Raw genomic sequence first — 14,085 nt, 5'->3', positions numbered from 1 at the left:
AAATTTTCTCCTAAAGACTTGAAACTTAGCTCTTACCTTCCCTCCTCTTACCCCACAGTAACTTATACTTATAGAGTGACCCAAGTTTTTATCCTTCACATCCTTTAAGCATTTATACTTATATGGTGACTATTATGCTAAAAGTGCACCTTGGTCATAAAGCAGTGTTAAAGACATGTAATTCAGTAAAAAGCCAAATAGTTTAACTGACTAAAACTTAGCAGTAGCAGAATACGAACAGGCGAAACCACTATAAATAGGACTGCAGGAGTACAGGTTTTGAGCAAAAAACTAAACCATGGCTAGTCGCATCTCCTCCCTCCTTATGTGTATCCTCTATATCTATAGTTTCTCTGCTTTTCTATGCCTTCATGCCCATGAAGCAAGAGAGAGTGCAGAAAACTACCAACTTCATCATTATCATACTGTCCAAGTCAGCTCTCTAATACCATCAACTACCTGCAACGCTTCTAGCAAAGGTTTAATACACGCACTCTCTCTCTCTCTACAATAATTAAGTTCTCTGATTGTATTATATGATCATCGTCATCATCACCGTTGTTATTATCTCTATCTTTTTATTTATTTATTTATTTATTATTATTATTATTATTATTGTCGTTGATCCTCCTACAAAGCAAAAAACTAGAGGGTAAAAAAAGATAAAAAGATTTTTCGCTTTTATTGTCACAGAACCTGTAAAACTATAAATTTGGGAGGAATGCAATTTAGTCAAGTGGAGAAACCTAGAACAAGAATCGTAACAAAAAGAATGTTCATGGAACAATGCAATAAGTCTAAGGACGTGGCATTTTTTCACAACTTTTGGAATTGATTGTTAAATAAAAAACATTTTTTGCAAGTTCTTTCTCACAATTATTGACATAATTTATTATAATGGATGCATAATAAAAATTGTGTTAATATATAATACATCCAAATAAAAGTAACATTGTTCCAATAAAAATTCGCCAATTTAAAAGTTGTGGAAATATTAATTTTATCATAGCATTACTCCCAAACAATGGTAGAACTAGGATTTTCTTTAAGTTGATAAGATTAAAACATGAGAAAAAAAATCCTAATCAAAAGAATAAACTCATTACAAGAATTTTAAATAAGATTAATATTTAAAGTACACAATTATGAAATAGAACAATTTGAAATTATTTAGTAGAATAAATCAAAATTCCATAATATCAGATATTGCAAAACACATTAGTATCTCTTCCATTAAAAGCTACATGCATGCGGTTCTTAGGTTTTTTCTGATTAAATAACGAAGCCTTTGTAAAAATTAAAAAAAAAAAAAAAAACCTTTCATACGTTCTTAATATATTCTTTTTAGATATTAAAATTTAAAACCATTGTCTCTTTCTTGTAGATCATAAAAAGAATTGATTTGAGAGAGAAAGATAGACATGTAATAAGGTATAAAACAGAATCTGTTTTATTTAATCCATCTAATTATTATAGAAAAAGTTTAAATGAAATTATTTTTTCTTTCCCCCTCGTATTAGAGAAAATGCGGTTATACAATAAAAATTTGAGATATGTGGTGTCGTATGTGCTATCAGTTTTGCATGCAACATGTCCATATATAACAAAATTAGTAGTGTGTATTCAATCTACCAACTCAATAAATTAAAAGCTTGGTTGGGTCGGGTATGGGTTGAATTTTATTTTTTATACAAGTAACTAGACACCAAAAATGCTATTAATAATTTTTTGAAAATTTATTTATTTCGTTTATTTTGGATTTTGTGACTTTATTTAAATTTATTTGTTTGATTTATTTTAGTATTTTGAGTATTTGTTTTGATAAAATTGTAATATTATTGTTCAATTGTTTAAATTATATTCATTTGCTCAATAATGGGTTTAATGGTTGAATGAAAACCCACTTTTTTTTATTAGATAGAATAAAATAGCTGACAACCCAACCTAACCCGAATCTATGGGTGACACTATCGGAGGGGTGGGAATTAGTTTTCAAAACTATCATAGGTTAAGTTGGGTTATAATTTCTCAATCTAAAAGATGTGGAATTGGGTTGAAAATACATCAAATCCAATCCATACAAACCATTAAATATAACTCTTTTTTCTTTCCATTTTTCACCACATATAGGCATATCAAATATGTTAATTTAAAAAAAAAAAATTTTTAAAAAAATCCTCCCTCTCTCTCCACATATGTTAATTTTTATTGTGATGCCTCAATTTGATTGGATATTAATTGAGTGTGTATTGTATGAGTATATGATGAGTCCCACATCGAGCATTTATTGAGGTAATCAAGACGTTATTAACAAATATTACATCTTTGACCAACATAATAGCTATTAGTGAGGAGCATTCTCCAACCATAATACACAATCCTTTCTCATGTAGAAATTTTTAAAAACTTTGGTATATTATGTGAAATATTAGATAATTTTGAGTGTTTTTTTTTTTTTTGGGACCGTTGCACTCACTATAAATATTTTTGTGGGGACAATTATTAAAATTTTATTATTATAAAAAAATTGAATTATTTTCAATTTAAAAACCTATTGTACATAAAGAAACATGCCTTTCTAAGTGCTACCTTAAAACAAAACCAATGAGATTTTTTTTTTTTCTTCCCTTTTTTTGCTTCCTTTTAATGTAGTCTTCAAAAAAAAAAAAAAAAAAAAATGAAAAGACTACGTTCCTTATTACTTTTCATAAGAAGACAAGGCCCGGCCCTTCCCCAAGATATTCCATGGAGATTTGAAGTGCTCGATCTGCGATGATACTAAATATTGGGCTTCCAAGTTCTTTTAGATGGATCCAAGAGAAGTCATTAGGGCTTTTATGTGCTAGCCAAATGGTCTTTGTAGTCTGCTATGTCTGGGTTATTTTGCTGTAATGTGCGTTTGACATCAGTTTTTTCTTTCAACTTTTAGCTTTAAGGTACAAATTACAATTATTTAAAACTCTTTTTCTTCAAAAAAACAAATATATTTCAATACACTTTTAACAAAAACTAATTAGTAAAAAGTTAAATAAGCTAACGTGAAACGTACACTAAGACCATGTTCTTGCTGAATTTGTAAAAATCACTTCTAAATAGGAGCAGCAGCCTGTTGGTTAGTTTGTTGTCTCCTGTTTTGTATTGCCTCTTGTTTTGGTTTTGTAGAGAAAATTTTCCGGTTCATCCCAAAAAATTTAAAAAAAAAAAAAAAAAATCTAGAACAAGAGAGGGAAAGGGAAGAATAAAGAAAAAGATGAATTAGATTCTAATTACATTCCAATTTTGTGTTCGGTGATTACTTATTTTTTAATGCTAATTGTCTTTATAATTTAAATGGACTTCAAATATTTGTGACAAATGTCATCATCTCTAATTTTGTCTTGTCACGTAGACTCATGAATCTAAACTTAAAAAAATATAAAAATAGTTAGGAGCCTTATAATTTAATTAGTTAACACATTATGATATTACTATTTCAAAAACATCCGAGATTCAAATCTCACATCCCCTATTTTAATTATCAAATTATCAAAAAATATATATACCATATTTCTATGTAAAATTTTAATTGCGTAATAATTTTAACTTATTTAAAACTTTTTTATGTATAAGAAAGTGGTATCCTAACCTTTGACTAAACTATTTTAAGGCCATCTAAAACTATTTTCAGGAAACATTTATTTGATACTTTGACAGAAGAAGAAAAAGAAAGAAAAGCCATGTTTATGACATTTATTTTCAAGAAATACAGTGCTTATTTAGAAAATTAATAAAAATAATTTCTTGGACAGATATGAAATAAATTATTTTACCAATTTTATTTTTAATTTCTAAAAACGAATGTATAACTTGATTTATATTACTTGAAGTATTAAATAAGTTTAGTGAAATTCTACTTTAGTCTAATCTAAGTGTATATGTGTGTGAAACTCCTTCCTAAAGACTTGAACCCTGGTCTTTGCTCCCCACACCCCATAAGCACTTATATTTGTAGAGTGACCACCTCATCAAAGGTGCGTGGTGGTAGTGAAACTCTTTATTAGTTAGCTCAAATTCATGTTAAATTGACTCTTTAAAATTTTGAATTTCATGTAGTTAAAAAATGTTGAAGTTGCTTAAATTATTATATATCATTGTAGCATCAACAATGAGACAATTGAGCAACGTTTCAGAATTTGAAAAATCAATAAGCACAATTGTAACGAAGTTATCAATTAAAAAATTTATCATTTTGACAAATCTAACATAATTAATTATGTAAAAACATGTTGTAATTGATTAAATACAAGATTCAGCAAAAAAAAAAAAAAAATGATTAAATGCAAGAATTGTTTTGTTTTGATCCTCATTTATATTCAATATACATTTATGAATGTACTGTTCCAAATTCAATTTGATGATCCATTTTAAGTTCAGGTCCTAAAAGGGAGGCATCCTTAACGGTGATACACAAATATGGCCCATGCTTTCAAAGCAACAAAGACCAATTACTGGTTCTTAATCACACTGAAATCCTCCTTCAAGACCAATCTAGGGTGAACTCAATCCACTCCAAGTTCTCTAAGAATTTAGATGGCAACAAATTAAGAGAATCTCAAGCCACCACCCTTCCAGCTAAATCCGGTGGCACCATCGGCACGGGTAACTACATTGTCACCGTGGGCCTTGGCACTCCCAAAACAAATCAAACACTTGCATTTGACACTGGTAGCGACCTCACTTGGGTACAGTGTAAACCATGCGCTAGACAGTGCTATCAGCAAGTAGACCCAATCTTTGATCCATCCAAATCCACATCCTACACCAACATTTCATGTCCTACACCCTTGTGCTCTCAACTCACTTCTGCAACAGGTAAACCATATAAATATAATTTCATTTTTAACAAATTTCGCTTATTAAAATAATTTTCTTGTGATGTATTCTCTATCTAGCTAGTCAACAAAACACTAACATAATGATGAATTTAGAATCTCCAAAGTTTGGTGATTTTGACCTAAATTTGACCCCCCAAAAAAAAAAAAAAAATAGGGGGGTATTTGGGGAGTTTGGTTTCGCTTCATTTCAGAAAGATTATTAACTAGATATGTTGACTCGTCTAGTAAAATTAATAGTGTCCTAAGCATTGCCCTTTTGCAAAAAGTAAATTGGAGAACTTCTTACCCAATAATTGAAAAAACACAAATTATTTAGAGACTAGGTATAGAGTCACACATACACCTTTTTGAATTTCAACTTGTAAAGTTTGTTTTATAATAATTATTTTTTATCATCAAGTTCAAGATACCAATTAGTTTTTTGTATATTTGGAGTTCGAATCCCAGATCTTTTATTTGACGACAGAAAATTTTACCAAATGAGCTTAAGCAATAGTAAACTTGTTAATTTGATACTATAATTTCGAAATTTTATTCATGCTGCAGGAAGCCCACGACAATGCTCCTCCAACTCAAAGTGCATATATGTTGTGCGATATGGTGACCGTTCATTTACAGCTGGATATTTCAGCACAGAGAGGCTAACTATAACATCAGATGTGGTGGACAATTTCATATTCGGTTGTGGCCAAGACAACGAAGGCCTCTTTAAAGGATTTGCAGGGTTGCTAGGCCTTGGTCGCGGCCAAGTTTCTCTTGTTCAACAAGCTGCTCAAAAGTACAAGAAGTTTTTCTCATATTGTCTTCCTTCCACAATTAGCTCAATGGGATACCTTACTTTGGGAAAAGGCAGAGAAGTTTCGAGTTTCGTAAAGTTCACACCTTTGTTAACGCTTTCTCAAGGGCCATCATTCTATGGCCTCAACTTGATTGGAATAAGTGTGGGTGGACAAAGATTATCAATTCCCACATCGGTTTTTTCGACCGTTGGTACCATAATTGACTCTGGGACAATCATTACACGTTTGCCTCCTACAGCATACAGTGCATTGCGAACATCATTTCGAGAAAAGATGCGTAATTATTCGATGACAAGCTCAAATTCTTCGCTATTTGATACATGCTATGACCTTAGCAAGAGCCAATCTGTTTCAATTCCAAGCATAAGCTTTTTTTTCGGTGGTGGTGTGAGCGTAGATTTGAACAAAGTGGGTATACTCTATATATTGAGCCAAACAGAAGCTTGTTTAGCCTTTGCTGGAAATAGTAATCCAAGCGACATTGCCATTTTCGGGAACGAACAACAGAAAGGATTAGAGGTGGTGTATGATGTTGTCGGAAGGAAGATTGGGTTTCGTCCTGGTGGGTGTAGCTAATGAAGTAATAGTAATAGGGTCATGCTAATTAATGAGTGCCCTTAGAGTAATGGTTAACAATTTATTTTAAGAAAGTTTTGACATCACTTTTATGGGAATGAAAAAAACTGTTAAAATATTAATTTTTTTTTTTCTTTTCCCATAAAAAAACTTTCTTTAAATGGATTGTTAACCATTATCCTAAGGACATCCATTAACAATTCTCATAGTAATAATATAATAAAGTGAGCGAGTAACAAAGAAAACCTTTGTGTTAGCGCGTGGTGAGAATTATTATGGATTGAGATATAATAAATAAATCCATTGATAAAATCAATGGAAATGTTAATGAAGGTCATTGGACATGATTAACTCAAATGTACTGTAATTACCAAAGGTTTCTCTTAGACCTTTTGAGAATGAATAATGCTTGTGTTACATAAAGTGACACAACTTGTGCCACAACTCACCCATGTAGTGAGTTGTGAGTGGTAGAAATATGATGGTCTTTGTTGTAATTATCGAATTATTTAAATAAAATTTGCGCGAAATTAGAGGAAATCTATGACAGAACTCCTCAAGTTCCTCTTCATTTATATAATGAAATTTTAGTTTTAATACATGTAAAAGTGAATATGGTGGTATGTTCTTTTTTGACTGAAATGGTGTTAGGTTATTTAAAATCTTATTTTACCATGGAATGAATAATGATAACTGATTTTAGGTTAGAATATACTAGTAACCCCAACGTAAAATTCTTAAAATCCCAAATGATTCATGTTTAAATGAATTATTTAATTATTGTTGTCCCTAAAATCTTACATGGATAAAAGAAAATAGTTCTAATAAATTTTTGTTTATAAATGTTGAATACAACAATCAGAGTAAAGCCAAATGCATCTATATGCCAGATACAATGAATAATAAAACAAATAAAGTAGTTGCTCACCATCTCTGCTTTCATCTTAATGAATTTTTAGTAATGGTATTCTAATAGGCATTGAATACTATGCTAAATTAACATAAAATTTTAGAGAATCATGAGGGTAAGATCATGTTGTGCTAGCTCTTTAAAAGAATGAAATGTATTTATGTTTTTTTTACCATATTCCAAACTGTTATGGTCACCACGACCACATCCTTTTCCGCATTTGCCTGGAGGTGCTATGGTGGTCGAGAAAATAGAACAATGCGCGCACACACAGTAAAATTACTTAACACAATGGGTTTGTTTCGAGGACAAACCAACCTCCACAATGTTTTGGCTTAAAATTCACATGCCCATTCTTTATTCATTCATATATATAGGCTTACATCAAAACATGATAACTGCTATTGCTAAAAGATAACAACGATAACAAATGGCTTATCACAAAGTTTAAACAACCAAATGATAAACCCAACAATCCCAAGCGATAATGATAAACCCAACAATCCTAAGTGATAAACCTCACTAGATGAAGTAGTTTATTTGATAAGATAATCCTAAGAGATAGATGATAAACGAGATAATTATAAAGTGGAGTCCCAAGCAAGTCATGCCACTTTAAGCTTATCCTGTTGATGGTCCCAAGTTAACTCACTGAGTTTACTCTGCAAACTTGGCTCACTACCCATGCATGGGCTAAGTGCAGTGTTACGTAACACAAACTTTTATTTTTTAATAATTCGATAATTACAACAAAGAGGAGGCAGGATTTAAATCTTAATTCTTTTCCCATGCATGGGGTAAGTGCAACTATTAATAGATTTGGCTGCACCAAACGAGTGCTATGGATTTTTTATTATTATTTTAAATCCCATAATTAAAATATAAAATATCACTACAAAAATAAGATAATTTTCTTAGCTATTCTCATTAATTTAGTCCTATATTAAATAAATATTAAAATTAATTAATGAAAAAAAAAAAAAAAACCCTAATGCAAGTTAAACTTCTAGCCAAATACAATAACACTCTCCCACCATCTCTGCTCTTTTCTATTTAAGAACTGCTTGGGTAGAAGACCTAAAACCCAAAATACAAACGTGTAAACCAAAAACTATTTGTGGAGAAGATGAGATCCAAAAGCAACAATTGATGAACCAATTCATGGCTCACGATCCCAACATGATGAACTTCTCTAGAGCTAACTTCATGTAAGATCAGGAAATAAATTAAGAAAGGACAAATCTTTTTAGCTCATAGGTATTAATAAGGCTACATGCAGTTCCAATTTTTATTGCTTTGGGTTTAGGATTTGCTTACAAATTTAAGATTTTGATAATGTGCTATCCAATATTAGTTTTGGGTGTTTTTAGATCTATCATATGATGAATCTTTGTAGTTCGTAGGTGTTTATGGCTAATAAGACTATATGCTATTTCAATTTTTATTGCTTTGGTTTTAAGATTGTTTACAAATTTAAGTTTTTTGATCATGTGCTATCCAATGTTAGTTGTGGGTGCTTTTAGATCTATCAAACTTCAATTTTTGGTTCAATTTATAACAATATAGTCACATATTTTTATTTTTATTTTTGTTTTGTTTCTATAATTTGTAGGCTTTGAATTTTTTGATTTTTAACTCTTTTTGCCTTTTGGAAGTTTTAACATATGTATTTTTGGATTCATTTTTTTTGTAATATTTGAAATCGTTGGGAAAATTTCTACAGGTATAGCTATGAATTTTTTTTAAGGTAACCCATATGTTTCTTATATTTTTCTATTGTGGAGTTATATATACATTTTGTTTTGTTTCAATAATTTCTAAATAATGAACTTTTTTATTTTTTTATATTTTTTGGAATTTCGGAAGTTTTAACATATGAATTTTTGAAATATTATTTTGCAATATTGAAACTATCTAACAGATTTCCACAATTATAGTGATGAATTATTTCTTTTAAAGGTAACACTATAGTAACATTTTTTTACGTTGTTTCTATAATTTGTAGGTTTTGACTATTTTGACTCTTTAATTTTTGTCATTTTTGAAGTTTTAACATCGATATTTTTGGGTCCTTTTTTTTTTTTTTTGTAATATTTGAAATAATTTATGTGATAGTATAATTTCATAATCAAGTTAGGATTTTATAAAAATTATTTTAGTCTACTATATAAATAGGTAGATTTCCGTGCGTAGTACAAGTTTGCGACTAGTTTCTATATAAGAATATTATTTCATATTGAAAACTAGTTTAAAAAAATTAAACTTTATACATTTGCCGGCAATTTCAATTGGACCTTAAAAAAGAAAAAAAAAAACTCAATATAAATTAACACTTTTTTGTTGGCATATGGTTGCATGGTCCAATATAGCACATAATTAAATTTAATCTTGCTTAGGGGACGATATTTGTCCCTAAGAAATATTAAATTTTGAGTAATAATAAAACAGAAACCCTTTTACTGGTTAATTAGGACTTCAACAATTAACCCCAGAACGTTTCTTCTTCTTTTTTCCTCATCACACACGATGAGGCTTTTTTTTTTTAGTTGTCGTAGCCAAAAAAAAAAAAAAAAAAAAACCTGTGTTTTTTTTATTGTGTATATATAATTTTATATTGAGAATCTAATTTATAAGTAAATAAAGAAATTTGAAAATCAATAAGAGAGTGACCTTATTTTTTAGACAATATTTTTGTAGGAGTTAAGGTTATATTTTTACCAGATTGTCCTTTAAGGTCTGTTTAGATACTATTAATTGTTGAAAATTGAAAATACCGTAACAAAATAATTTTTAGATATATAAATAATACTATGAGATCCAATTTTAAAGTTATTTTTTCTTACAAGTACAGCGTAGGAAACCACAAAAAACCGTTGGACACGCAAAAACTATCCAAACTTACACTTAATTTTATTTCTACTTAATCAAAAGGATGTAGGGATATTTCTTTTAAAAAAAAATCTGATCCGAGCTTGAGAAGTTTTCTTAAATACCGACTTGAAAAAAGGGATACTGAACTAAACCTTTGAAGCTCCATGTCCCTAATGGACTACAATACCGACTAGAAACGAAGAAACTCACCGCATCAAAGACTGAGAGAGAAAGAGGTACTCATAATCTCAGCCCAGGACCTCAAGAACGTGAAGCACGTGACCAAGATGAGAGCCTACGCTATAGTCTACGTCCAGAAGGGCGTCCACATGGCAAAGACCCATGAGGACGAGCACGGCGGCACCAACCCCACGGCCACGTGGAACGAAGAGGACTTGCCGGAATGTGACGTTATGGCGGCACTGAACGTGGACATATATCCACACGGCCACGTGCGAGAAAAGCCTGTGGGAAGCTCTAGAGTTTTTCTGTGCGATATTTCTCACATCCATCTCTCTCTCATAGATAAATCCTTATCTTATTTCTCTCTTGGTTTTATTGTTTAATTTTGGGTTAATTTGGGTTTATGATTTTATAATATATTCATATGCTTTTGTCACCATTTTCATATAACTGGTGATTTCCGACCCGATGGCTTTTTTTTCCCCCCTAGAATTTTAAAGTTTGGAAAAGTTGCTCACAATATGTTTGATAAATTGCTTGAGTGATTGTGTACTGTGAGTTTGATTTTGTCCATAGCCATCAATGAGGAGAGATTCTATAAGATAATGCTGCCTCTGGATTTCTTCGATGCAACGAAGGCTTTATATTCTTTGCACCCATATTTCATTGATCTTATGCTTTTTTAAAGATACGTTTTAACTGCTTGAATTAGTGAGTTTGCTGAAAATCATGGAATTATTGAAATATATGATTTTGTATGATATAAGATGGCTGGGTTTAGTGAGATTGCTGATAAGTGGCTAGTGATATAGACAATTTGGTATGATTGAATACTCATTACTTTTGTATACAGCAGAAGTCGAAGTCAAATTTTTGACATAATTCTATGATTTTTCAATGCCATTATTCTTTTAGCTCTATTTAAAAGCTTAAGTTATAAATCAGATATAACTACATGCTTTGTTTAATTTTCCGACTTTCCAATGATTGTTTCTGGTCTGTGCAAGGATAATGTGCACACTTCAAATATTACAAGTGATTAAATCGCTATTTTTCTGGCTCTTTTTCAATGGTTAAGTCACTAATAAATTGATGTACTTTATTGTTTTTAATAATTTTTGCCTGGTTAAATGATTTGGTAGTTAAGTTTGCTAATATGTCACTCCTGGCCTAGGGATTTAGATAGGCATTTCAACCTCAAGTTTAGGAATAATTTTTATTACTGATTTGACATAAATGATATAAAACATTACCCTTTTGTGGTGAGTGTTTTATGTTGTTATTGGAAAGCTGCTGAAGAATTGTCATCGTATCATGAAGCTTATGTTAAAAACAAAGCTGTTATTATGTTGTCTTTCTTTCTTCCCGCTGTTGTCATGAAACAATTGCTATGATGTGGAAAACTACATTTATCCAACAAGAGAAAGAGAAATCCTTTGGAGCTTATGGTTATTATTTATTTAATTGACAACTATTGTCTAAGGATTATGCATACTATTTGACATGGCAATGCCATGGACAAGAACATATGCTTAGCAATATAATTTTGTTTCATTTTTGTCCTGTTAATAGGTTGTTACTCTCGATCTACAGCTTCTGAGAGACCATTTTCTTATCACGGTTTGAATATTTTTAAATTTCTTAACATAAATGATACAAGTTATGGCTGCTTATTTATTAATTTTATCATCCATGCTATTCAATAATACCTGTGCATAATTAATTGATTTGTCTCATCAAAAAAGATGGTGTGCCAGCCTTGACATTTTTGGTTTTCAGTAAATGGCCTGTGATTTATAAGAATAGCACCTAGTTGCGTAGAATATCAGAATATGTTAACTGCTAGTATGAATTATCATTTGGCTGCATTGTATTCTATTTTAAGTTAAGAGTTCTTTTATTGCCTTGCATTACATTTAAAAGCATGCAACTTAGAAGTCCTTTGAATGTTATATTGTTTTGCTTGATTACATTATAGGAGGGTGCTTGAGATAGAGGGAAAGAGTTCTAACACTGGGTAGTTTGGGCAGATAGAGATAGAGTTGTTATTTTTTGGAAGCTCCAATGGTATGAAGAGAAAGCCAAGTTTTAAGTTTTAACTTTGCTGTGTGCTTTGTGTTTGTTCTTATATTCAATTAACAACTTAACAAGAGGGTTTACTTGATTCTAAATTAAAGTCTTAAGTAAAGAAATTGACAGTGAAATGTTTTTGTTTTGCAGGCACTTTTTTTTTTTTTAACCTATGGTCCTTCTAAATAATTTCAATTGATACTCCCTTAAGAATTGTGAAGTGCTGTTATTTGTAACTTCTAATTTCTTTGTGGTTTCGATGACTGAAATTCTGGGATGTCTTGAATGTTTGAATGGTTGCAATGATCTTCTTACATCTGCTTAACAAAAAATAGGGAGCCATGATGTATGACTTTGTGATATTTGCTGAATTCAAAATTTTTTGTAAATTTGTTATGCACAAATTTGCTGCCACTACAAAACATGCGGGTCTTAGGTACAAACGCGGCTTAAAGTAGGCTAAAGAAGCCGCGTTTTAAACATGAGGTTATAGAATATGTCTATAGCCGCGTTTTTATGAGCAATAGCTGCATTCACTACAAAAAACACGTTTTTAAGCTGCATTTAGCATTGTTGGCCTTGTTTTGGGATTCGAAGTAGGTAAATCTATTATTATTATTATTGCCTAAGCCCATCTTTTCATTAAGGGTGTCTACACTCTCTAGAATCCTAAAGATGTTTGGGGCATACTGGGTAGGAGCTAACCTATGGGCTCTAAGGTAATCCCTGGTTACGACGCATTGTTATTGTTACTGTTACTATTATTGTTACTGTTACTGTTATTGTTATTGTTAATAGTATAAGCAAGAACCTCATTTTACAAAACTATAGAACTTTCATTTTATAGAACTCTTCAAGCAATGCTGTCAATATAGTGTTTCCTTGACGGCTAGTATTTTTGGCCTTGTTTTTGGATTTGATGTAGGTATATCTACTATTATTATTATTATTATTAGATTTTTCAGGGTATTCTCTCCTTCAGTTTTCTTTGTTGGTTTTATTGTTTTCTTTTCTTTCAAAAGAATTGAAATTATCATTTTGGAGAAATTTTAGTATTTTATTGATTAGGATTATAAATGATTGTTGTAGCTTTGCTTTATATAAGCAATGACTTTGTTGATGCATAAACAAAAGATGGCTCCACTCATCAGCTCATTGCTTTAGGCAACTCTTCTCTCCTTGGTCTAGCACCAAGGTTTCGCTATTTGAGCTTTGCTCGAGGTACCCTTGCTAAAATTTCTCTCAAAATGACCGCTTTTCATCTCTAATCTTCCACTCCTCTCTTTTACCCTTTCTTTTCTATCCCTAAAATTATTCTCCTCTTCTTCTATTTGGTGATTATAAGTTCCCAACCTCATTGCTCTTGCCTTGTATTTGTCCAATTTAGGGTTTGGGGTTTTCCAATCTGCCCTTGGCCTCTTTTTTTTTTTTTTTTTTCTTTTTTCTTTTTTTCAATTTAAGGTTTGGGTGTTTCCCCTAAACCATCTTTGCCTTGCTGGAATGTCCCAACAAAATGATTAAGTGGAAGCACTAAGTGCGGAGGCCAGTAAACTCAAATGTTTAAGAAAATCTCTGAAGTTAAAAGCTAGTGAGAGGGTTGTAGAAGAGCTATTCAACACTGAGCTTGATGTAGTACAAACGCCATGGCCTTCCTGGACTCCTACGCTTGCCTAAAATCATTGCGCATGACAAAAAGGCACTAGTGAAAATCATGGGCCTTGGAGTTGGAATTGCATCAAATTTGGTAGGCTAAAGCGAAATGGCCCTCTGAGCAATAATCATCACTTTGCCACAAGGTACC

General features: G+C 31.2%; 1 protein-coding gene across 1 annotated transcript; it reads left to right on the top strand.

Annotated features, from left to right (window-relative positions):
- The first annotated feature begins 276 nt into the window (after positions 1–276).
- On the top strand, positions 277–6,790 carry LOC126726512 (aspartyl protease family protein At5g10770-like). The gene is made up of 3 exons (XM_050431783.1): positions 277–479; positions 4,414–4,851; positions 5,421–6,790. The coding sequence occupies exons 1-3, from the start codon at positions 299–301 to the stop codon at positions 6,248–6,250; spliced, it is 1,449 nt and encodes a 482-aa protein (XP_050287740.1). The 5' UTR covers positions 277–298; the 3' UTR covers positions 6,251–6,790.
- Positions 6,791–14,085: the final 7,295 nt, after the last annotated feature.

Source organism: Quercus robur, chromosome 5, assembly GCF_932294415.1.
Source record: "Quercus robur chromosome 5, dhQueRobu3.1, whole genome shotgun sequence".
NCBI classification, from domain to species: domain Eukaryota; kingdom Viridiplantae; phylum Streptophyta; class Magnoliopsida; order Fagales; family Fagaceae; genus Quercus; species Quercus robur.
This window is presented reverse-complemented; position numbering and strand designations above follow the sequence as displayed.

Bases quoted from the DNA above. Each gene is read 5' to 3' on its own strand.
- LOC126726512 (XM_050431783.1), top strand. From the start codon at position 299: ATGGCTAGTCGCATCTCCTCCCTCCTTATGTGTATCCTCTATATCTAT. The intron at 480-4,413 runs GTTTAATACACG...TTTTAAGTTCAG, and splicing joins CTGCAACGCTTCTAGCAAAG to GTCCTAAAAGGGAGGCATCC. The intron at 4,852-5,420 runs GTAAACCATATA...TTCATGCTGCAG, and splicing joins TCAACTCACTTCTGCAACAG to GAAGCCCACGACAATGCTCC.